This window comes from Diplodia corticola (assembly GCF_001883845.1).
Source record: "Diplodia corticola strain CBS 112549 chromosome Unknown scaffold1, whole genome shotgun sequence".
Lineage (NCBI taxonomy): Eukaryota > Fungi > Ascomycota > Dothideomycetes > Botryosphaeriales > Botryosphaeriaceae > Diplodia > Diplodia corticola.
The window spans coordinates 272511-296583 of NW_017971480.1; the positions used below are offsets into that span (position 1 = coordinate 272511).

The 24073-nt window shown below is 59.0% G+C and overlaps 9 protein-coding genes across 9 annotated transcripts; 5 read left to right on the forward strand and 4 right to left on the reverse strand.

Annotated features, from left to right (window-relative positions):
- Positions 1-756: 756 nt before the first annotated feature.
- BKCO1_100082 (iq and hect domain protein) lies at positions 757-4554 on the forward strand (the record flags this gene model as incomplete). The annotated part of the gene is made up of 3 exons (XM_020270104.1): positions 757-1021; positions 1073-1504; positions 1577-4554. The coding sequence occupies 3 exons, from the start codon at positions 757-759 to the stop codon at positions 4552-4554; spliced, it is 3675 nt and encodes a 1224-aa protein (XP_020135624.1).
- A 733-nt stretch (positions 4555-5287) lies between these two features.
- BKCO1_100083 (flavin-nucleotide-binding protein) lies at positions 5288-6289 on the forward strand (the record flags this gene model as incomplete). Its single annotated transcript, XM_020270105.1, has 3 exons — positions 5288-5345; positions 5395-5794; positions 5944-6289. The coding sequence occupies 3 exons, from the start codon at positions 5288-5290 to the stop codon at positions 6287-6289; spliced, it is 804 nt and encodes a 267-aa protein (XP_020135623.1).
- Positions 6290-6559: 270 nt separating this feature from the next.
- Positions 6560-8281, reverse strand: BKCO1_100084 (major facilitator superfamily transporter; the record flags this gene model as incomplete). Its single annotated transcript, XM_020270106.1, has 3 exons — positions 6560-6917; positions 7003-7977; positions 8079-8281. The coding sequence occupies 3 exons, from the start codon at positions 8279-8281 to the stop codon at positions 6560-6562; spliced, it is 1536 nt and encodes a 511-aa protein (XP_020135618.1).
- Positions 8282-8748: 467 nt separating this feature from the next.
- BKCO1_100085 (xaa-pro dipeptidase) lies at positions 8749-10610 on the forward strand (the record flags this gene model as incomplete). The annotated part of the gene is made up of 6 exons (XM_020270107.1): positions 8749-8877; positions 8933-9096; positions 9206-9699; positions 9795-9978; positions 10037-10359; positions 10417-10610. The coding sequence occupies 6 exons, from the start codon at positions 8749-8751 to the stop codon at positions 10608-10610; spliced, it is 1488 nt and encodes a 495-aa protein (XP_020135617.1).
- A 346-nt stretch (positions 10611-10956) lies between these two features.
- On the reverse strand, positions 10957-12354 carry BKCO1_100086 (uncharacterized protein; the record flags this gene model as incomplete). Its single annotated transcript, XM_020270108.1, has 1 exon — positions 10957-12354. One exon carries the CDS (start codon positions 12352-12354, stop codon positions 10957-10959), a length of 1398 nt encoding a protein of 465 aa, XP_020135620.1.
- Positions 12355-13106: 752 nt separating this feature from the next.
- Positions 13107-14445, forward strand: BKCO1_100087 (sucrase ferredoxin domain-containing protein; the record flags this gene model as incomplete). The annotated part of the gene is made up of 3 exons (XM_020270109.1): positions 13107-13376; positions 13442-13516; positions 13585-14445. The coding sequence occupies 3 exons, from the start codon at positions 13107-13109 to the stop codon at positions 14443-14445; spliced, it is 1206 nt and encodes a 401-aa protein (XP_020135619.1).
- Positions 14446-14672: 227 nt separating this feature from the next.
- On the reverse strand, positions 14673-16004 carry BKCO1_100088 (sucrase ferredoxin domain-containing protein; the record flags this gene model as incomplete). Its single annotated transcript, XM_020270110.1, has 1 exon — positions 14673-16004. One exon carries the CDS (start codon positions 16002-16004, stop codon positions 14673-14675), a length of 1332 nt encoding a protein of 443 aa, XP_020135616.1.
- A 1007-nt stretch (positions 16005-17011) lies between these two features.
- Positions 17012-18066, forward strand: BKCO1_100089 (hsp90 co-chaperone aha1; the record flags this gene model as incomplete). The annotated part of the gene is made up of 2 exons (XM_020270111.1): positions 17012-17234; positions 17297-18066. 2 exons carry the CDS (start codon positions 17012-17014, stop codon positions 18064-18066), a joined length of 993 nt encoding a protein of 330 aa, XP_020135615.1.
- A 606-nt stretch (positions 18067-18672) lies between these two features.
- On the reverse strand, positions 18673-22302 carry BKCO1_100090 (glycoside hydrolase family 18 protein; the record flags this gene model as incomplete). The annotated part of the gene is made up of 3 exons (XM_020270113.1): positions 18673-21366; positions 21423-22148; positions 22210-22302. The coding sequence occupies 3 exons, from the start codon at positions 22300-22302 to the stop codon at positions 18673-18675; spliced, it is 3513 nt and encodes a 1170-aa protein (XP_020135310.1).
- Positions 22303-24073: the final 1771 nt, after the last annotated feature.

Genomic DNA, 24073 nt, shown 5'->3' on the forward strand with positions numbered 1-24073 from the left:
GGTTGAGAAGGTTGCTGAAGATCGAGAATCTATCAGACTCTTCTCTTCTAAGCTCTTCGAGAAAATCAATAGATTGAGGATTGATTCCCACAACATGCGCTTCCTTGATTGACCGATTTACCACAATTGTTGGTTCTGGTCTGTAGACTCTTACCATGGCTCCGTACCGTCCTCGTGTCTGGACCGGACTATTTCGTTCAACACCTTTTCTTTCTATAGTTGCTCTACCATAACGCTGTCGAGATAGAATAGTTCTCTTCTCTTTTCCGGGTTTATCCCATAATCATGTTCTATTCAGAAGACGTTTTAGCTGCCGGTCGGTCGCCGTACGGGATTATATAAGAAGGCGGCGTAAACCAAGACGAGTAAACCGGACCTAGTCTGAGTGGAAGAGAATGGACGCTGTATTAGTAGTAGGTAATGCGCATGCGACAAATAAGAAAGCTCCCGTGACACGCTGTGAAATTAGGCTCCGGCGTCGGTGATAGATAAGATGGCCGGAGATGGCCCGCACGCGTGGCAACGATGACGGGTGACGGCCTGTAGCTCTGGATGCCTACCGAGTCCCCGTCAACGTCGCAATCGTCCTCCTCACCTGAGCTGGCCCTGTCCGAGCGGCATCCTCCCCCCCAGAGCATGCCGTAGCCCTGCCTCGAGCCTCGTCCTCCGCGGCCGCTCCCCCAACAACAGCGTCTCCTCGCATCCGCGCGCCCCGCCCAAGCTCCTGCCCGCAAGCTCCCGCCATCGCCGTCTGCCATGTTCCAAACCTTCACCGGCTCTTCGCGCCGACCGCGTCAGGTCAACCTCTCCGGCCGTGTATCCAACCCCTTCGCCCAACTAGGCGCTGGCCAAGGCTCGCAATCCGCCGTCCAAAGCGCCCAGCAGGAGCGAGCCCAGCGCCAGCGCGAGCGTGACCGCCTCCACGCCGCCAGGGTCATCCAGAAGGTGTGGCGCGGCCATGCCTGCCGCCGAGACCTGTACGACCAGATAAGGCGCGATTGGGATGTCCTGGAAAGCCAGTGTAAGTGGGATACTGCCCGGACAGAATGTAGCCGTCAGCCTGACAACGCAGCCCATGCCGATGCACCCTACCCCACCGAGGCCGATGCCTTCCTCCAGATCCAACGCCTTCTCCTCTTCATGAATCTGCGCAACGAGGATGATCACAGAAGACTCACCCGCTACTGCAACCGCGCCATGAAGTCGGAGTTCACAGGGGGGCCTTGGCCCATGGCTTATTTGCGCTTGGAACAGGCAGTGCTGGGCACTTTGAACCGCCAGGTGAAGGCTATATCTGAGAGGGCAAAGCAACCGGACGGGTCCGGAAAGTACGAAAGGAGCCCCGCGTTATCCGTGCTCCAAGCTCCAGCTGTTCTGCCATCGCTTGAAGCGCTGTGTTTTTTGAACGAGTTGATACCCAAAGAGGCCGCAATGCTCTCCGACCTCTATTACCAATCCATGTTTAGCGTCACCACAGCAGCGTTTGTGGTCGACTCCACACCAGGTACGTTGCACTGCTTGACACAATTTGATTGGGACAAGCCTTTTCATGAATGGGTGCTGACCTGGTTGATAGCGGAAGCTTCCGACCTGCAAGTACAAAAGCAAGCCTTGTTCCGAGCAGTCCTCGTCCCTCTCACAAAAATCCACGCCAATACCGAATACGCATACGAAGCCTTTGCTGGCCACTATCTCCACACCGAGGCGTTGAGTGCTGGCGATGCCTACGCCTGCGCCGGAACAACTGGGCAGAACTGGTTGGATCAGCTGGCAGCGAGCCTGAATGTGAAACTTCTTGCTCATTCTGCTGCCGAACTTGTGCGGACCTCACGGATCGATAAATATCAGTTGAGCACCGAGAGCCGTTTGCGCCTGTTGGGCTGCTTCGTCTATTGTCACAGGCACGCCCACAACTTCGGCAACGCCCATATGTTCTCTTCCCAAAAAGACTTCGTCTCCGTAGTCTCGAACCTCCTGTCTTCTGTTGCCGACGATGTCACGCTCGATATTGCCAGCATCGGAGACGGTGACGAGGATAGTAGCTGGAAGAAACAACCCTACAAACGCACAACTCTGGCGCCATTCTTGCAAGAGCAAATAACATCGTTGGTCGATGAGAGTAGCATTCGTGGCCTTCTGGCGGACAGGACCAGCGATTCGTTGGACGACGAGGCGAGAGAGCTGGCCAGTTACGCGCTGACTCTCATCCGCTTCTTTCCTCGCAGGGGTGATGAAATCCGCATGTGGCTTTACCTTGGTTCCAGCGATGTCCGAAGCACCCCGGCCATCAAGTACTTCTGGCAGGCTGTTCGCGCTACTGGTGTGGTGCAGAAGATCTCCCGAGACTCAAGAGCTGCGATCGATTTGCTGAGAGACAAGAAGAGCGCCCCTGCAACCAATCCCTGGCAAGCGCCGTCAATACTTGACGATATAAACTCAAAAATCACCAAGGAGTGGCAGGTTATTCTGATTTTCTTAGAGCTTTACATATTCGTTCTGAAAGTTATGGATGATGAGGAGTTCTTCTCAGGAGGTAACGTCATGGATATTGACAGTGGATCAAGATCATCGAGGACTCGGGAAAATGCTCTTCCTTTGACTGATGTACGGGACCTCACCGTTTTCCTCAAAAATCTCGGCTTCACCATGTACTTCAACGCGTCAGAGATTCTTGGAGACGACCAACGGGATACATCATCTACCGGAGGAATTCGGGATTTCTTCCGGCTCTCGTCAGCCCAAGATGAGGGGGCAGAAAGCACCGAGCAGGAGCGCAAGCCTGAACAGCATTCGATAGGTGGTATAACGGGAATGAGCCTCGATTATGTCAAGGGACTGGTCACCGGACTGCTACGGATGGTGTACGAAAGGGACTCGCGCCGCAAGTTCCTACCTAAGGATCACTGGCTGATGACGTCTCGGTTCGACATGGGCGGTTTCATTTCTGCCGTGGTTGAAGAGGAGGAGAATCGCAACAGACTTCAAGAAGAAGACGATGAAGATGCAGGCCAAGAGATGGATCAGGACATTGACGGCCTCGACATGAGCAGCGAACGTCATCTGATCGGTACCCGAAGAACCCAGCAGGCTCGACACCTCGACAGGTTGCAGATGCAGCAGAGAAGAGCGAGTCGAAAGAGGTACCTGCAACTTGTCGCACCGCGGTTGGAGATACTGCAGAACATGCCATTCTTCATTCCGTTCACCACCCGGGTCCAGATTTTTAGGGAATTCGTGCGCCTGGACCAGATCAAAAGAAGGCATGGCCGGATTGATCCAGACCAGTGGCGCATGGCTATGATTCACGAACTTCACTCACGCGATCATATCGACAGGCATCACGCCAAGATCAGACGTCAGCACGAGTTCGACGATGCGTTTGAGCAGTTCTATGGACTTGGCGAACAATTAAAGGAGCCCATTCAAATCACCTTTGTGGATCAGTTCGATACGGTTGAAGCGGGTATCGATGGGGGTGGCGTCACGAAAGAGTTTTTGACCAGTGTCACGAGCCAGGCATTCTCACCGTCGCCAGACGGCATTCATCTGTTTGTGGAGAACGAGTCGCATCTACTATACCCCAACCCGTCGGCGATGGAGCATCAGAAAGAGATCTTGCGTGAGGTAGGAGCAAGGGAGGGCTCCAGTATCTGGCTCGAAAAAGTACGAAACCTCCTCGATCGATACGAGTTCCTCGGGCGCATCGTTGGTAAATGTCTTTACGAGGGAATCCTCGTGGACATAAACTTTGCCCCGTTCTTCCTTCTCAAATGGGCTCTGACCGGTGGTTCGAGCTCTGCCACCAAAGAGTCAGGTTACCGCGCGAATCTGAACGACCTTCGTGACCTTGACGAGGATCTTTACCAGGGTCTTTTGAAGTTGAAAAACTACCCTGGCAACGTCGAAGAAGACCTATCTCTGTACTTCACCATCACTGACGTGGTCCGCATCGACCCCTTGACGGGGAAACAAGTGACGGTCACCAAAGAGCTCATGAAAGACGGTGCCAACATCCCCGTCACGGACAGAAACCGGCTCGTGTACATCTCTCTCGTTGCGCGTCATCGTCTGCAGGTTCAGCCGGCCCTGCAGACAGGAGCATTCCTCCGTGGCCTATCGGCCATGATATCCCCGTCTTGGCTCAGCATGTTCAACCAGTCGGAGCTCCAGACGCTCATCGGCGGGACTTCCAGCAGCATTGACGTGGCAGACCTGCGACGCAACACGCAGTACGGCGGCCTCTACGTCATCGGCGACGATGGGCTGGAGCACCCGAGCGTCCAGCTCTTCTGGCGCGTCATGGAGGGCCTATCCGATGACGACAGGCGGGCGGTGCTCAAGTTCGTGACGAGCACGCCGCGGGCGCCGTTGCTCGGCTTTGGAAGCTTGAACCCCCGGTTCAGCATCAGGGATGCCGGCCACGACATGACCAGGCTGCCGAGCACGAGCACTTGCGTGAACCTGTTGAAGCTTCCATTGTACAAGGACGAAAGGACGTTGAGGGAGAAACTGCTCTACGCGGTCAACTCTGGAGCCGGGTTCGATTTGTCGTAATCGGGTCGAGAGGTCGTTGGGGCCCTCACCTTCTCATTCTCCCGGCCGTGGTGAACAAGTTGCTTTCAAGCGAGTTATGGCAGTGGCCCTGAGGCTTTGGGACATTTCTGAGCGGGCGTCCGCGTCATACATGGACGGTATTTTCTAATTCGTTGAGCGCGTGTTGAAATAGAGCGGAGGATGTTCATGGGTTTGCACAAGTTTGCACAGCGCAAAGAATGCAATGGTTACATCATGCCCACCCCTGATGCAGTCACGTTGAGGAAGGATCCAAATGACTCACTTCTGCGGCTGCATCAAGCCTTAAGCAACAGCGCCCTTGGCGCCGCAGTCGCCGTCGTCGCCGCAGAGCCACAGATCTCCTCCCAGTAGATGCGGGAACGAGTGCGGGCGTCAACGGCGCAGCGCAGCGATTGCCTGCAAGCAATGTCGAACCAATCAGGGAAGGTGCATTTGCAGCAGTTGCGGTTGCCGCTTGCTTATCAGCTTACCGCTTTAGGCTACTCGATGCGGGGTGGCACAGAGTGGGGTAAGGTCCCTCGATCCTTCCGCGACAACTGCGGAAGGAGGCTTAGAATGTTGTGACTCCTTCCCGTCGGCTCTGACACTTTGGCTCACGTGGTTGTGTTGCTATAAAGTCGACGTCAAAACCACCAACAACCTGGTCTGCTTTCGTTTGACCCACCTCTGCGTGCTGTCGACACAAAGAACAACCTAGGGACCGCTATTCAACATGGGAGAAGCGTACACCCAAGAGTCGTACACGAAGTTCAATCGGCACAAGGAGAGAGGTACCTTCACTCACCTCGAACCGGAGCCGAGCTGACCAGATTCTGCCAGGTACCTACGATGCCGAAGCCATCCACAACATCGTCAACACGACCAGCGTTCTGCACGTCTCCTTCACGGACCCAGCTTCGCCTTTCCCAACCATGCTGCCCATGATCGGCCAGATCGGGCAGTACGAGGCGGATGCGGAGCCGCACCTCTACCTCCACGGCTACGTCTCGAGTCGGATCATGAAGGTCACGTCGTCGTCGGACGATGAACCACAAGGTCTACCCATGACAGTCACCGCCACCAAAGTCGACGGCCTCGTGCTCGCCCTGTCGCCTTTCAGCCACAGCTACAACTACCGCTCGGCCATCATCTTCGGCCATGCCGCGTTGCTGCCGTCGTCCGACAGTCCGGAGACGCTCTATGCCATGGAGCTCATCACGGATTCTGTGGTGCCCGGGAGGTAAGTGATTATCATCTCTCCGCAACCCACCTTGTCCCTTTTTCTCTTCCATTCTAAGCCACTGTCTTTCTTTCTTTTTTTCTTTCCCAAGGACAACGTATGGAAAAAGGAGAGAAAAGAGAAAAACAAAATCTCACTCGCAAACACAGATGGCAACACACTCGTGTCCCTCCGACGGCCTCCGAGCTCACGTCAACCCGCATCATCAAAGTCCGCATCGCCTCGGCGACGGCCAAGGTGCGCGCCGCGCCCGCGAGCTCCGAGCGCAGGGACCTCAAGGACCCGAACGTGGTCGGCAAGGTCTGGCAAGGCGTGGTGCCCGTGTGGGAGCATTTCGGGAAGCCGGTGACCAACTTGGCCCCGGGCGGGGTCGAGACGATCCCGGAGCATGTGGCGGAGTTCATTGAGGCGGAGAATGCGAACTCGGAGGAGTATGCAGTGGGTGTGGCGGAGGAAAAGGAGAAGAAAAAGGACGACGACGACGACGAGGAGTGAAGTGGAGTGAGACAAAGGATGGTAGATAAGGAGAGATGGGGGAGTGGGCACTGTTGTCGTGATGTTCCTCTCTTCTTTTCTCTCACTGCCCTTTTCGGCGACGGCATTCTCTCCTTCCTAGACCGTCTAGAGAAGATGGATTCGGAAATGTTTACAGGCCCTTTAACATGCTAATATTACTCTTTTACTCTCACATATCATCGTTTGCGGTCATAACCCTCCCGCCTCTTCCCACCACCAAGCTGGCCACAATCTCAGAATGACCCTAATTCAAGAAGCAACCCTGTCCATGACCACAGCGCCGGGATCTTTGGTCGCGCCGTCGCCCCACTCGGCCTGCCACCCGTTCTCGGCCAGGTAGCGGCGCCACGCCTCGTCCTCGTCGTCGAGGCGCGAGCTGACGTCGGGGATGACGAACCAGGCGATGACGGCGCCGAGGGCGGCGAAGGCGGCGCCGATCAGGAATGTGGCCTGGTCGGCCTTGGACTCGTCGGTCCACGACTTGAGGATGGCGCTGAAGACCTGGGTGCCGATGGCGGCGCCCGCCTTGGAGAAGGCGGCGACGAGGCCCATCATCTGCCCGCGGATCGAGGTGGGGAAGCACTCGGATGCGGTGAGGACGACGGTGCTGAAATTTTTTTGTTCTTGTCAGTCAGGAGGCAAAAGCAAACAAAGTGATGAGGAAAAAAAGAAAAGGGGGAGGAGCAACTCACCTTCCAGGACCAACTTCTCCCAGCGTCAGGAAGAGCCCGTACAGGACGACGAACAGCGGGAACACGGTCTGGATCTGCTTGTTGGCGCCGCCCAGGATGAAGCCCAGGCCGGCCTGCAGGGCGAAGCCCAGGCACATGGTCTGGCGGCGGCCGATCTTGTCGGACAGGTAGCCGCCGAGGAAGGGCCCGGGGATGTAGAAGCAGTTGATGACGACGCCCCAGCCCAGGCTCTTGACGAGCGAGTCGGACGCGTTGACGCGCGAGGTGACGGTCGAGGAGAAGATGCCGAAGGGGATGCTGACGTAGTTGTACAGGAACCACGTCGCGGAGCAGCCGACGAAGGCGCGCCAGTACCGGCGGAAGGCGAGCGCGTAGGGGACGCGCTGCCGGCGCATGGCGCTGCGCCGGTACGCCGTCGACACGGCCATGCGGATGCGGAACCAGAAGATGGACACGGGCGGGATGAGGCCCAGCGCGAACGAGACGCGCCAGACGACGCCGTAGCGCGACTCCTCGCGGTGGGTGCAGAGCAGCAGCAGCAGCGGCACCAGGCCGCCGAAGACGTAGCCCAGCGACGCCGACAGGTCGGCCAGCATGGCGAACATGAAGCCGCGGTGCTTGCGCAGCGCCTTGTTCTCGTCCGTGGCCTCGGTCGCGCCCGCGCCCGACACGGGGTACTCGCCGCCGGCGCCGACGCCGGCGATGCCGCGGGCGACGATGAGCATCCAGAACATGCCCTTCTCCGTCGTGCCGGACGCGCCGGCGGAGAGGGCGATGCCGAGCACGAGCAGGATGGTGGTGGCGACGGCGCCCGTCTTGCGGCCGAACTGGTCGACGACGCCGCCGAAGAGGAGCATGCCGATGATCATGCCGATCAGGAAGGCGTTGCTGAGACGGGTGTAGATGTCGTTGGTCAGAGAGTTCGGGTAGATGACGGCAAGGAGCAGTTCGACGTTGCCAATGACGGCGGCATTGCTGGGGGAGGAGTCAGCAAGTGTTTGATCAGTGGGAACACGCACGAGGGTTGGACGGTCATGTATCAAGGGGAAAAGACATGAATGGCAAAGAGAACTCACTATCCGTCCGAGCCTATGGCGAGACCGGAATACAGGATCATCAACCAGACCGAGACTTTGCTGTAGTAGGCCTTCTCGACATGGCCCGTCTCGGCGTCGACCTCGGCCACAGAAGCGGCATGTTGCTGCTTCTCCTCCGCTCCAGTTTCCAGGCTCTTGTCTTGAGGTGTGGCGATGACATCGGCGTCCTTTGGCAGCGCCATCTTGTCGGAAATGGGCGTATGGTCTGCTGGACCAAGAGGTTAGAAAAGAGAGGCAGATCAGCGGCCTGCAGCTTGGATAAAAGCCCCGGCTTTATCATCTTGGCTGCTTGATCTCTCGACGCCAGGGCGGCTTGTACCGCAGGCGGCTCAGACGCGACTCGCCGGGTTGCCATGCGGGCTCCCGAAGTTGTCGCAGCGGTTCAGGATGTTCTCCGGGAGGCCGTCGATCCACGCGGGCGACGGCGAGGGGAAAGTGGGGGCAGATGGGGGCAGATGGGGGCAGGCGTGCAGATAAGCCGACGGGGGGTGTGCCGGATTAGACTCGTTCGGCGGGGAAGTACCGTTGCCGACCGCAACCTCGCGCTACCACGTACAATAACATCCGCTGCCAGAGCCGCTTTTCTCCAAGCCGCGTGCGCGTGGCGTCTGTCTCGTTGATCTCTGCTTGCATTGCCCATTGGACCAAGATGAAGGGTGGCATCCTCGACGGCTATCAGCCGCATCCCGCCGCGCCACGCACCACGCGTACCCGGAGATCTTACCTCAACCTGTTTACCGCCCTGGCTGTTGCCGCCTTGTATGCGCGCCTCTTCTATGTCAGTATAGTCTGCACTGGAAATGGTGAATGGCCAGACTCTGACCTCGGACCAGACCCGTCACAGCCACGCCCACAAGGTTGCCCGCGTGCAGAAATGCTCCATTTCCAACCTGCATGCCGACCTTTCCTTTTTGGATGTCTCACCTATCGCCGCCGATGAGTTCATCGCACGCCGCGATAACCTCGCGAAGGCGCTTCATGCCGAAGGAGTAGATGCGTTAGTCTTGCCCCGGCTTCAGTCTTACCCCTTTCGTCCCAATCCTTTTCATTCCCCGTCTTGTGAAAAAGAAAGAAAGACGGCAAAACTGATCAGAGACCCGCTCCAGCTTTGTCCTCGAGCCGGGCTACACCTTCCAGTACTACGGCAACATCAGCCAGCAAGACTGGGAGCCATGGGAGCCGGAAGAGCGGCCGATGCTGATGATCGTGGAGCCCGTCCGCAACTCGACGACGGGCGCCATCGTCGCCAAGACGTCGTTCCTCTCGCCCGCCTTCGAGGAGGGCCGCGTGCGCATGCTGGGCATCCCCGCCGCCGAGTCGGCCGACGACCTCGTCATCGTGCCGTGGGAGGAGCACTGGAACCCCTACCGCACCCTGCGCGAGAGCCACCTGTTCGCCGACCGCCCCGGGGACGTCACGCTCATGGTCGACGAGGAGATGCGCGACTACATCGTGCGCGGCCTGCGCGCCAACGGCTTCGAGACGCTGGGCTTGGCCGGCGAGGTCGAGGCCGTCCGCCAGATCAAGACGCCCGCCGAGATCGAGCTGCTCAGGGCCGTCAACACGGGGACCGTGGAGGCGGTGAGGGCGATGAGGCCTTGTGAGTCCATTCTTTCTTTTTCTTCTCCTCTTTTTGAAGGACCCGGGTCACACTGTACTGGTGGTCATTTTGCTGATGCAGTGGTTTTTGGCCAGGCCTTGTCCCCGGATTGATCGAAGATGAGGTCATGGAAATCCTGGACAACTCGTTGCTGTCCGTTGGCTTTTCGCTTTTCTTTGACATCGTGCTGTTCGAGGAGAACGGCGCCCTGCCGCACGGTGGTTTCGTGACCGGCGGGAAGGTCCTGAAAGAAGACTCCGTCGTCCTTATTGACGTCGGGTAAGCTTTCCGCAACACGCAGTGCACCAATGCCCAGCCCGACTGACTTGAACCATAGAGCCCACTACCTCGGATACTCTTCCGACATCTGCCGCAGCTTCTTCATTCCCACTTGGAAAGAATGGTCGCTCTGGGAGAAGGCCATGTCCATCGTGACCTTCTCCAAGCCCTGTTCGTCCTCGGTAAAGACCGACTCTGATTTGTACGCCGAAAAACTGAAGGTGTGGGATATCGTGCTCGAGGCTCAGACCGAGTCCTCCAAGATGTTCAAGCCCAACAACAGCGCCGCCAGCGTCGACATTGCGGCGAGGAAGGTCATCTCTGATGCCGGCTACGGCGAGATGTTCACCCATCGTGTGGGCCATGGCATTGGTATCAAGGGTAAGCGAGAAGAGTCTTCGAAAGCGGTGAAGATGCTCAGTACTGACGTGCCCGTAGCTCATGAGTCTCCTTATCTCAACAAGGGCAACCACGAGGTCCTTCTGAGACCCGGCATGACTTTCACGTCGGAACCTGGCATTTACATGCTAAACAAGTTCGGTGTCAGGCATGAGGACATCTACGCCGTCACTGCGGACGGAGAGGCTGAACTGCTTACTGGAAAGCGTGCGGTCAGCCCTTGGGAACCCTGAAGAATAACATACAACGTCAAGTTACGATGTCAGGTGTGACTTCAAAAATATTGTACAACCAAAAGGTGCGGGGTTCAGTGAAGGGACGGAAAATGGAACAGGATGTATGGGGTACACAAAAATGTTCCGAATAGGTGGCTACTATAGTGTTCAGGAAAAAGAAAAATCCAGACTTACCTTCCTGCGCTCTTCATTAAGCCTGAAAAGTGTCCAAATCCTGTTTAGTATGTATGAGACTACTAGACGAAAATCCGCACAGAGGTATGCGACAACGCCCCCAGAACTCAAGGAAGCCCCTGCATGGAAGGCGAGGAGAGATTGCGAAAGACATAAAGAAGCCTTTACTTTACTCCTGGGTATCTGGCGGTAAATACGCGTCCTGCGCCCTCCTAGCACCCGCACCAGCGTCTGCTCCCCCTCTCCCATCATGTGGGCCAGCGCTCCCTGGGTTCACTAGCCTCCACACCCAATCCTTCACTCTCTCCACCTTCTCCACGCCCGCCAACCCCGCAGCCCTGTCCACCCCGCCCCTCGCCAGCAGCTCAATCCTCGTCTGGTTCTTTTGAATGCTTTTCCTCAGGCTGTAGCCAAAGACGCGGTCCCTGAAGGTATCCAGCGCCACATTCTCGACCAGCACCACGTCCTGCACCCTCAAGCTCCCCAACGCCTCCCGCAACGGATCCCTCTCCTTCTCTTTCTTCTTCTTCTTCTTCTTCTTCTCCTTCGGCAACCCAACCGCCTTCGCGCCTGCTCTCCCCGCAATTCTCCCACTCCTCCTCCTCCTCGCCCCCGTCCCGATCTCCCGACTTTCCTCGCCCCCATCCCCGTCCCCGTCCTCGTTCCCGTCCTCATCGTCCTCGTCGTCGCCGTCATCGTGCGCGAACCAGCACGAAATCTTCAGCCCCGTCGCCGTCTCGTCGCCGACCAGCAGCTCGACCAGGTCGCGCCACCGGCCGCGGCGCGTGCGCACCGCGCGCGGCGGCAGCACGGCGACGACGCCGACGAGCAGCGTCACGACGACCGTCTGCGGCACGATGCGCTGCAGGTGCGCGGCCGAGGGGAGGTCGCGCAGGGCGGCGATGCCGCGCGGGCCGGTGGGGAGGCGGGCGTCTGGGAGCGGGGGGGCGTCGACGCCGCCGAGGAGGGAGGAGGAGGAGGAGGTGGTGGTGGTGTTGAATGAGGAGTCGATGTCAATTAGCGGATCGGTCGAAGGGTCGTCGTCGTGGGCGAGCTGCGAAGAGCGCGTGTCGTCGTGGACGGCGATGGAGTGCTCGATGAAGTCGTCGTCGTCGTCGTCGTCGTCGTCGTCTTGTGGTGGTGGAGGGGACGAGTGGACTGCAGGGTTCCGCCCTGTGACGGCGGCATCTTTGTGGGACGATGGCGCTCCCTGATCGTCGGACGGCTGGCTGCTGAAAGAAAACGAGCGCTCGGCGTTGGGTGCGGGCAGGAAGTCTCTCCTCAATGGACTCTCCTGCGTGAAGCCGGTGGGCAGGTGAGCGTGGCGCGAGGTTGGGACGGCGCGCCACTTTGAGGCTGCAGTCTCGTCGTCTCCGCCGCCCGCGAATTGCCTATTCAAGAAACGGCGCACGGGCGGCGTCCAATCGTTGACCAGCGCGCTCTCGTCCCATTCGAGGGCTGCAGGGTCCGGGGCGCCGGCGAAGAGCTTGACGCGTTTCGCGGGCCGCGTCGCTGCGCCGTCAGCAGGATGGGCGGGAGGACGCATGTCGCCGGCAGAGGTGGGCATGGCGCAATTCCGATGGTTTCGCATGCTGCTGGACCACCCGACGAGGAGGCCCCAGCGCTCGGAGTTGGGGTTCGGTGTCAGTGTCGGTATCCGTGGCGGGGATGCCTTTTCCCTGCACGCTGGCAGGTAGGGCAAGGGAGATCGGCTCAAGCATTGCGGCCATCCTTCCTTCGCCGCCTCGGCCTCGGGGATAACCGACGCATCAGCCCAGCAGGCAGCCTCGAGAAGAAGACACGAGGCCGTGATGCAGCGAGAGCCAAAAGCCCTCCAGCGGACATTACGGACGAAACGCAAAGGCGCGATGGAAGGCCGCTGCAAAGGCCCGCGTACGACCGGTCGCATATATACCGCCCTGTCCTCCCAAGCCCGCTGCCTTGCGCCTTCCCTTCCTACCACGACACCCTTTGGACCCCTTTGCCAGCCGTCGCCCTGCAGCACGCTTTCATCCAGCAGAGCAGGAGGCGAATCCCGAGCCCTGCAGCCCTCTGCCGGACAAGCGAACCACGTACGGCACGGCAATTGTTCCACGCCGCTCCTCCCCCACCTACCGCCGCGCGGAATTCCGGCCGCGGGGATTATCTGATCATCAGATTAAAATTACGCCGGCTCCCATTCGCGTCAACACGTCCCGCAGCTACCGTCATTGCTGCTCTTTTTTCCGGCCCCGCGTTTCCTCTCCCTCCTCGATCTCTCTTTCGCTCTCTCTCCCTCGCCCGTATAGTCCGAATCTCCAACCTTCCCCCTCCGAAACCATGGCGGCGGCGCTCAAGAGCCTCTGGGGCAAGGTCGGCGGTGGAGCGGCAGCGTCGCAACATCCGGACGGCTTTTCCAAAGCGCCTGCCAGCGACCAGCTCTTCCCCAAGACGAACCCGACCGTCGACGGAGAGGAGTGCCTGCGCGACTGCGAGACATGCACCATCAAGTATCCGCGCAAATGGAGCGTCGACGAGGACGACGACTTGTACGGCCACGTCAAGGGCTGGAGCACACACATGGTGGTCGCGACGGGCAAGTCGGATTGGGTATGTTCAGTACCTTTCTTTTCTTTGGCCAGCGGACGCTCGTATTGACGTGTGTTGACTTGCAGGTCAGGGACGTAGCCGACGAGAAAGGCTCCATCATGGAGGCGGTGGATAAATGCGGCATCAAGCCTTCGAATGGCGTAAGTATAGCTACTTTGAAGATACCAAGCCCAGCCCCACGCGTTATTGACACCGAAGTCTCCCGCAGAAAATGATGCTCTCCGCCTCCGACATGCCCGTCCCGAACGAGCACCACACCCAAGGCGCCGAAGCCGCCACCACCGTCCTCCTCCTCCCCTCCTTCACCATCTTCGACAACGTCACGCCCTCGCTCGTCCCCGCCCTCATCCAAAACTACGTCGACCTCTCCCCCACCAACACGACGCCCCTCATCCACTCGGACCCACCGCAGCGCCCTCCCTCCAACCACTCCGCCGCTAGCTCGCACAAGTCGCACAAATCCCACCACCATCGCAACAACAACGACAACACCCACCCCGCGCCCGACCCTTCCGCGCTGATACCCCGCGACTGCCCGCACGACTACCTCATCATGCTCTGCAGCCACAAGACGCGCGACGCCCGCTGCGGCCAGTCGGCGCCGCTGCTGCGCCGCGAGTTCGAGCGGCACCTGCGGCCCCTCGGCCTGTACCGCGACCTGCACGACGAGCGCCCCGGCGGCTGCGCCGTCTACTTCATCAACCACGTCGGCGGCCACAAGTACGCCGCCAACGTCATCATATACCGCCGCGTCGGCAGCGCCGGCGTGCTGGCCCCGCCCGTCGTCGAGCAGGAAAAGGCCATGAACGGCGGCGGCGGCGGAGGAGGAGAGAGCAATGGGCACGCGGGCGGCGAGGCCGTCGAGGAGGAGGATGGAAACGGTGGAGAGGCGAGAGCGCCGAGCAAGCCGCCGATCCGGGAGGCGGCGCAGTGCATGTGGCTGGCGCGGGTGCGGCCCGAGGACTGCGAGAACATCGTAAAGTATACCATATTGCAGGGGAAACTCGTGAAACCGGAAAGGCAGTTGCGTGGAGGCTTCGATAGAGGAAGGCAGTTGGTCAGTTGGTGAAGAGGCTTGCCAGTCTAGAGAGAAACTGGTTGAGAGATATGCTGCATTCAACAAGCTCCAAAGACTGGAGCATATATAGATTAGAACGTCTTCTACGCTGGGTATGCTGTCGGAGCTCCGAGCGCAGTTTGATTTTAATTGCATTAGACATTTTTCACGTCTGGTCGACGCGTTTGGGTATAATATTGGGAAAATCATCCAGAGCTAGCGGGATGAGCAGCCAGTGTTCATCCATTCTGAATGTCGAAATAGTAGGGAAGCTGTCCAGGGCTTGGATTAGGCGTCAATCTGATGACGCTCCTGGCCGATCTTAGTGACGCAGTTGATGAACTCGATGTCGACGGTGGGGTAACGGATGTAGCAGCTCTCCGTGGCACTGGTGTTTGCATCGACGAGATTCTAGACGCAATCGAGGGAGTTCGCGGTACAGTGGCATGTTCAGAACTATGGTCGTAGAAGTGGGTGGGCGCAGTGCGCAGAGTACCGTTGCTTTCGCTGAGGTCTGCCGTGGAGGTTGTGCTGCGCGTGTACACGGATTCCGCATACGGCGCGGTGCGCGGCGTCTTGTAGTGGATGGCCGATCCGGTGGAACCCATGGACAATGAAGATATCTGGGACGGCGCAAGGCTCGCAGTGTCGGAGCTTGAACTGTACGCTTCGCGCTGAAGCTCCGCAACGAGGTCGGGGGCGAGGTCGGTCATTCCGGTCAGGATTTGGGCAAACATTTCCATTAGTTCCTGAAACTGCACTTCCGAAATGGCCTGTGTGGAGAAGCGCGCGTGTTCGTAGCGTTTGAGGAAGTCGGTCCCTAGTTCTGGCGGGTTGATGAGACCGAAGGTTGAGAGATGGCCCAGGTAGTCGCGCAGGCCCATGTTGGGAGGTCGTTGCAGCAAGGCGACAATGCGCGCATCCGGCATGACGATGACACCATCCAGTGACATGTGGAATGCGAAGGCGGGATCCGCAGGAGCCAAAGACACGGCTTTCGCCTCGATAAGATTGGGCAATTCGGCAATGATGTTGCAGAACTGCAGAGTGGGCACGCCATCCATGGCAGGCGACGCCCATCCCGGGTGCGAAATGTGTCCCCAAGGAGGCGAGTCGGGGTCGACGGGGATGGCCGTAGCGTCACGCGGGCGGTCCTTCTTCCTGTGACTGCGCTCGTGGGACGGCGTGGTGCTCCCTGCACGCTCCTCGTGCAGCTCAGGCCGCAGGTCCCGAGGCCGCGAATCCCATGCTATCAGCGCGCTGCGCTCGAAGCCCTTCATGATCATGCGCCGGACATGCTTGCCGACCTCGCCCTGCTCGATGGGTATGTAGGACTTGGGGATGCCGAGGAGAGCGGTGCGATTCGTGTAGAGGCGGGTGGCGTAGACGCAGCCGGTAATCAGCAAGGTCAAGACGTAGACGGCGCCGACGGCGAAGGCATTCGGGTATCCGCGATTGCGCACAGCTTGGTAGATGAGATCGCCGGGAGTTGCGGCCAGGAGGATGACCAGCAGGAGGAAGACGATAGAGTAGGTAGTCGAATACCATATTCGAAAAAAGGGTATGCGCATGCTTGGCTAAACAAACAGCAAAAGAATCACATATTGAGGGGGAGGGCCGGGGTGGTTTCGCGATGTTTGCGGGCGGAGGTCAGGCAAGGGAGCCAGGGCAGATGTTCCGCAGATGAGCTGCCTTGGTCGTCGATCAGCCGAAGTCGTGGCCACTGCCCAAGGCTGCCCGCTGACTCGTCCGCAGCATCGGGCGCCCACCACGTCAACGCCTATTTTCGTCGCCGACGATACATTATTCCAAGGCTGCATGACGCGTTGCAATCTTGTTTCTCTCTTCGTTTACACCAAACGTCCGAGGCGGCGCCGCGGCAACCGACACCAGGGCTGCCGGCACTCGGTAGCGCGGTGCAACATGCTGCGGAATATCGACAGGCGGCGACACAGCCACCCGGTTCGCTGGATGGGGTTTGTTCCAGGTTCGCAGAATGGTCGCAGATTCGGCCGGAATTAGTGCAGCAGATCTGATCTCGAGGAAAGGAGGCACGGGGGCCGGGGGCTGTTTTCAGCACCAGCACAGCAGGCGGCAGGCGGGGCGGTGGGCGGAGGGGCGCACTGGCGGGCAGATCGGGAGGTTTTCGGGCCGGCGCCGCGGGAGTGGTGCGGCCGTCTTCTAAGAAGCTATTCGAATGTTCCAGCGTCCAATACGTGCTGGAATCCATAACTACCCCTCGGTCCCTTGCCCGCCGCTGCACAACCGCCCGCCGCATCTGCATACCCGTTGCTGAACCGTGACAGCCCAGCCCTCAGCCCCCGACTGTAAGCTGCCCTGGAGTCCGCCCCCGCCAGCTACCTTTGACAACACCAAGGGTGACCCGCCATTCTGCCTGTGCATTTCCCCGCTCAAGACCAGATTGGCTCGGTCGTTGCCTCCGCTGTGTTCGTTCTGTTTGGACCGCCAATCTCCACGGGTCGTCTAGACGTAAGCTGACCCGCCGCGATTGCTCCAGAACCCTCAAGACATCCAAATCACCTCCAATCCACGCCTTTACCCGTACATCGCAATCACAATGGTCCTCCACAACCCCAACAACTGGCATTGGGTCAACAAGGATGTTGGCACCTGGGCGCGGGAATATTTGGAGAAGGATCTGCAGGGCATCTCTGCCGAGGCCGACGGCGTCACCGCCCAGGTCGATCGTGTCATCAGCATGGATGGCGATGTCGAGGTCAGCCAGCGCAAGGGCAAGGTCATAACCATCTACGACGTGAAGCTGCAGCTGGAGTACTCAGGTATGCGCTGAACCCACCCACCGCACCACGAGGCTGGACCACGTACCTGACCTCTTCTGCAGGCAAGAACAAGGAGGGCGAGGCAGCAAGCGGCACCATCACCATCCCGGAGATCGCACACGACACCGAGGAGGACGAGTATGTCTTTGAGATAGACATTTACAGCGAATCGTCAAGCAAGCAGCCCGTCAAGGACCTCGTCCGCTCCCAGCTCACCCCCAAGCTCCGCGAACGCTTCGCAAACCTGACCAAAGCCCTGGTTGCCGAGCACGGCAAGGACATCCAGCACGCGCCCGGCTCGAATCCCTCCAGCGGCTTCTCCACCCCCAAGGTCTACGAGAGCTCCTCTCTCAACAAGGGCGGCCAGTCGGCCTCGACCACGACCACCACCTCCTCGGACGGCAAGGGCCCGCTGATCAACACCACGACGCTCACGGACAACGACGAGTTCCGCACGACGGCCGCGGAGCTGTACCAGACGTTCACAGACCCGCAGCGCATCGCGGCCTTCACGCGCGCCCCGCCCAAGACGTGGGAGGGCGCGCAGGTGGGCGCCAAGTTCGAGCTGTTCGGCGGCAACGTCTCGGGCGAGTTCGTGACGCTCGACGAGCCCAAGAACATTGTGCAGAAGTGGCGCCTCGCCCAGTGGCCCCAGGGCCACTTCTCCACCCTCAACATGCACTTCGACCAGAACGACGTCGACAAGGTCACCGTCATGCGCGTCGAGTGGAAGGGCGTCCCCGTCGGCCAGGAGGACGTGACCAAGCGCAACTGGGGCGAGTACTACATGAGGAGCATCAAGACCACTTTCGGCTTCGGCACCGTCTTGTAGACGGGAGGAATCACCAGAAGGGATCGGGAGAAAATAAGAGAAAGGGTGGAGAGCGAACTTGGAACATGGCGTCGACGGCTTGGAGGCGAGAGTCAATTGTTTGATCACTGTTGTTTACGAATCCATATGAATTTTTTTTGACGTGAAAGGGGAGGGCAGGCGACCCCAGCGGAGAGCGTTTTCAATGCTGGCATAGAGAAATCAATCGAGCAATTGGATCGAATTCAGGTTTCCAAAATGTATGCCAGGGTGTACTTGCCTTTTTTTTTTCTCTCTCTCTCTCACGGAAAGTAAGAACAAGAGAACACGATCAGCCTTTGAGGGTGAGGCTCTCTACAGCATGTCAATCACATTTTAGTTTGAGATGTATCGCACAATCTATTGACAAGATCAAAGCCTAGTAGTAGTTGAATGTTTACAGGTCAATCCCTCCTCATAAAAAAAGACATATCCCCCATATCATGAATCGAATAAGTCCGTGAATTAAGTTTTCCATCCCACTTTCCATCCAACCTCATACACCAAAGCCATCTGAGAGAAAAATAAAAATCAAATAATAACAGAGGCTACCGCGCTCAAAGTCTATCTTTTCCCATCTACAGCCGTCTAACCCACCAAGACCGCCGCCGCAACAACCGCCGCCAATCCGCCAACGACCACACCCCTCACGCTCACGCTCACGCTCGCCGCCGCACCACCGGTGTACACCGGCACAGACGCGCTCTGCGTCTTGCTGTTGCTGCTTCCGCTGGCGCTTGGCGTCGGAGCGCTGTAAGGAGCAAGGGAGGAGGAAGCAGCAGGCGTGTTCAGGTGCACGACGGTGCCGTTGCCGTTGCCGTAGTGGCTGGGCGCCGACACGACGGCAGGAGCGGAAGAGTGCGCAGACGACGACGACGACGACGATGCGGGCATGGGCACGACGGAGACGGTCATGAGCTGGGTGGTCACCGCTGTTTGAGTGTTGGGCTTGCCGCTGCCACTGCCGCTGCCGCTGCCGACGGATCCACCGACTGCGGAGGAGAAGGAGGAGGAGGAGGAGGAGGAGGAGGAGGAGGAGGAGGAGGAGGAGGAGGAAGATGCCTTCGAGCCGGGCACGGTGGCGATGACAAACGACGAAGCGGCCGAAGGCGATGACGCCGAGCTGGAGCTGCCGGTGCCGGTGCCAGAGCCCGATCCGCCATGGACGCCGGACTGAACGGGAGCGGTAGAGACGATAGTGCTGCTGCTGCTGCTGCCGCTGCCATACACCTGCTTAGAGGCAGAAACCACAGCGGAGGACGCAGAACCGCTGCCATTGCCACCGACCCGAGTCGTGGTGGTAGCAACGACGGGGACGATGGTCGTGTACGCCGGCACCGCGCTAGTAAGCACGGCGGTGGTCTTCGCGCTGGCGGGGCAGTTGGGGACGGAAGGCGGGCACTGGGTGACGGTGAAAAGCTGAGTCTGATAGACGGTGCTGACCGAGAAGGAGCCAGCGTTAGTGTCGGCCTTGCTGCTACCGCTGTTACCGTTCTGGCTGCCCTGGGAAGAAGAACCCTGGCCGGTCTGGCCGCTAACTGTCGCCGTGGTGGCTGCTGACGAGCTGGTGATGATGGCAACGGACGGCACGGAGTACACGGTCGTCGAGACAGGGACGAGCGAGGTGGCAACCGAGACGTGGGTCTTCGCACTGGCGGGGCAATCAGTCACAGAAGGGGGGCATGCTGTGACAGTGAAGAGCTGGGTCGCGTAGACAGTGCTTGTCGAGAAGTCATTGCCGCTGTTGGCTTTGCCGTCCTGGCCGCCTGCCTGAGAGCCCTGACCGGTCTGACCACCCACTGCCGCTGTGGTTGCCGATGAGCTGGCGACGACGGACGGCACAGCGTACACGGTGGTTGAGATAGGAACGAGTGAGGTGGCGACCGAGAGGTACGTCTTGGAGCTGGCAGGACAATCAGTCACCGAAGGCGGGCATGCGGTAATAGTCACGAGCTGGGTTGCGTAGATGGTGGACGTCGTGAATGCCGAAGTCGTGGCAGGACCGCTGTTGGTGGAAATGGGCCTGGTCAGGGTGAGGGTGGTTGGCTCGGGTCCGCATTTGTTGCAGACAGTCACAGTGGTGGTCCAGCCGGCGGGGATGACTGAGGGAGCCTGCGTCGGGCAGATTGTTGTCGTATATGTCGTGGTGATTGTGGTGATGCCGGTGGGGCAAACGTCAATATACGTGGTGGTGATGATGGTCGTCGTTGCATCTCCGGGTGTCGAAAGAGAACCAGAAAGCGTCGGTGCAGAGGTGATACCGGGAGCTGGGCCGGAGGTAGAACCACTGGGACCGGACACTTGGGCGGCGCTGGAGAGCACAACCGAGTCAGGAGCTCCCACAGGGTCAGACGCAGTCGGAGCCGACAAGTGAATAGACAGGTTGCCACTCGGCGTGAACACAGGCGGAGTGTAAATGGACGGCGTGAACACTGGGGTATCAAAAACAGGAGTGTTGATGGCCGGCGTATTGATAGGAGTGAACACAGGTGTCAGGACCGGCGTGTCGACAGGAGTAAAAACAGGAGTGTTGATAGGAGTGAAAACAGAAGTGCCATTAACGGGGGTGTTGACAGGAGTTCCGTCAACAGGAGTGTTGATAGGGGTACCGTTGATAGGGGTGTTGATAGGAGTGAAGACAGGAGTGAAGACATCCGGGGTACTCGCGGAAGGAGTGAGCACGGGGGTGTTGACAGGGGTCAGGACCGGCGTGTCGACAGGAGTGGCGGCGGGAGTGACGACAGGAGTGTCAAGCGCAGGCGAGACAATAGGAGTGAGTAACACAGGTGAATCGTCAACAGGCGTGGGCGTTGGTGTAGGAGTGGTTGAAGTGGAGGTCGTGCAGGTCGCAGCCGCATTGGCGTCGTCGCCGCACAGGCCGTACCTGATATCACAGTTGTTGGCCGCCGCACAGAAGGCATCGGTCGTGCCGCAGTTGCCGTATTGGCTGCAGCAATTTCCAAACGTGGAACCCTCGCAGGTGCCATACGAGGCACCGCACCGGCCGTTCTGAGAGATGGAAAGCTGGAGTTTGTTGGGCTTGTAGTTCAGGAAGCTGCACTCGGAGTTCGGCGTGTATGCATCCCCGCATTTGACGAAGGCTGCCTTGATGTACTCGGAGTACATGTAGTCGTCTTGAGTGTTCTCCTGGTCAACCGTAGCCTCCCAGAGCATCACGCCACCAAGCGCGGGAAAAGGTTTAAGCAGCTGAATCCATGGCTCGACCACTGCCGGTGTCAAGTAGGCATCAGGATCATTGGGCGCACCAGCCACACCCGCAGTCTGTGGAGAAAGTCAGTCGCGTGTACTGACAGGCCATGCAGTCCATCAAAACTCACCAGACCAGCAAAAAACTTGATTGCAGGATTGCGGGTAGCGGCAATACCAGCCAAGTAATCGTAGAAACTAATGTCCTGATATGTGGAGGTCGCCAGAGCATTGCAGCTGGGGGTGTTGTAGAGCTGAACAAAGACGAAGTCGACCCACGTGTCGAGGAAGAAGTCATAGGTGAAGTGGGCATCGGGCAACGAGCATTGAGGAGCAACGGAGAGATAGTAGCTCTTGGACGTGTCTTCGGGGAACAAAACATCGTGGAAGTAGTTGAGCATGTCCGGGTAATATTGTGACCGATAGTCTGGTGCATCAACAGGGGCGGATGCCATCTCCGACTCGATATCGAAGTCGAAGCCGTCGACAACGGCATCACCAAAGGGCCTAGGGGTTCCGTCGTCCTTCGGGGGGCCGAAGGCGTTCCAGAGAAATTCAGCAAAGTCCTCGGCATAGTCTTTGTCCGTCAGGTAGTAGTCGGTTGGCGAGCCACCACCAATGGACAAGAAGATCTTCTTCCCATAGACATCCTGGCATGTCTGGATATCCTGGCCAATCCAGGGACAGTTGCTGGGAAGGTCTGTGCCCAGGAACGTCTCGGAGCCACACTGGTTGCCGAAGTTGGCTCCAGGGTATCCATTCGCGTCAGGGAACTTGTTGATGAAGCCTATGTTGATGATGTCGTAAGCGCCATTTTGACAGAAGTCTACCAGGCGGCCCTGGTTTGCTCCTTGGCCCTGTGGAAAACAATGCATCAGTGTTGCCAGCGCCGACTCTGCGCTAGATGCGAGGACCTACCCAATAGACGGCAACGTTGGTTTGAGCTTGAGCATCGAAGGCAGGGGCCGGGTAAGTGACCGGGCATTCCGGAAGGGCCACGGAATCAGACATGGTGTATTACTGGATTAGTATTATCGGAAAGAATGACAGGTAGCCGAAGCTGGGGTAGAGAGTGGAATGGCCGTGGTCGCCAACGAAGGGACGCAGACAACGAGTCTGCAACAGCCAAGCAGTGCTGAATAGAGATTGACAGAGGCGAGGCCTGGCAGACGAGGCAGATGGACAGGGAGCGGATGCATGATATAGGCGGGAGGAAAAGAGAGGCGCTGCGCACACCTGCCCGTGCGGCTCGGGGTGGGCGAGGTCGCGGTCCCAGGGCTGAAGCGGCGTGCTGAGCACAGTGATTCTCATCAAAGCCGACTCCACCTTCTGCCGCTCCTTCATCCGCATTCGGCTCAACTTCACAGCCATGCTTAGCGTTGGCAGCCACCGAGTCCACGCTGCCAAGCCGGCTGACGTGGACATGGTGCAGCATTCGCGCTCCACAGACAAGTCAAACAGTAGCAGACGACGACGCTGATGGTGGGCTCCGTAGGGGGGCAGCGGGCAGTAGGCACAAGCGCCACGGGGGACGGCCGAGGGTGGGCGATAAGATGGTCCTGCATGGTGAGCCTTTCCTGTTCCTGGCGCAAGCGCAGGCAGCAGGGCGGAGAAGCAAAAGGCAAGAAGGGCTCAATTGCCGGGACGAAGGCGCCAAGCGAGATTTGGACCCAAGTGGCGTGAGGGTCCAGTTGCAAGCGCCCGCTCACGACGCCATCGCCAAAAACTGGCCGCAAACCCTGCCCAGCGGCGCAGCAGGCCGCGAGATGGGGAGGCGAGGTATTGTCTGGCCGTCGAGCGTCGCCATGTGGTCTGTCCATCGCATCGTGCCCGACGGCCGCATCCAGGACGGGTCGAGCGCATCGGCGACTTGCCGCAAAGGGCAGTCCACGATAGGCTAGCTGCGGGTAGGATAGAGGTGAAGGATGGTACCCGCCTTTCTCTGCCATGTCGGAAATTTAGCTTGCTTTGGCATCCGCACTGCCGCACTCGGACACGAGGAGAAATCCGCAACGGCGTTTGCACCCCAAAACTGCCTGTCGATAGGCTGATGGGTTCCGCGTGCCCGATCACGGAGACGAGTGGGCTGGCCGAGGGTTGAAGGCTGAGCCGCACCACGAGACTCCATCCTGGGCTTCAGCGCATCGAAGTCGACAGCGGAGCGTGCAAAGAGAAGATGGGCGGGAAAAAGTCAAGAGAGACGGCGGCATGTGCGCGGACCCCCGGCGACCCCGGCGACAATCCTCGTCTCTCGCCCGAGAGGACGTGCGCGCGTAGGGCTCGACATCTGTCAATAACCTTATCTTGTCCGCCGCGCACAACCATGCCCTTGGCCGTGGCTCTGCTGCTCATCGGCGATGGTCCATCGTACACGCTGAGCCCCTATACTCGACTCCAACTCCTGTTCTTATTAATGTCGCTTGTAAGAAAACGCCACCCTCGTGCCAGCGTTCCACATGGCTATCGTGGCTGGCATTCTGCTGCTACTGTGGCTGCCTGTGACGGAGCGCCACCTCATCGGCGTTGTCCGTCTGCTCCATGCTTTCTCCCACACCGTTTGAGCCAAGCGCCCCGACTAGACAAGCCGGCACAGCGGAGCATCCCACCTCAACGCCGCAACCACCGAGATTTGCCCCTGCAGGAAGCATGCCACTTTCCCGCCGCATGCCCATTCGAGAACCGCATTCGAATCCTGCGCCAGCGAGCGATCCTGCGCAGACTTTCCTCTATCGCCACGTGAAGATTGACCATTCTATCGTGCCCATTACGGCATAACCTTGTC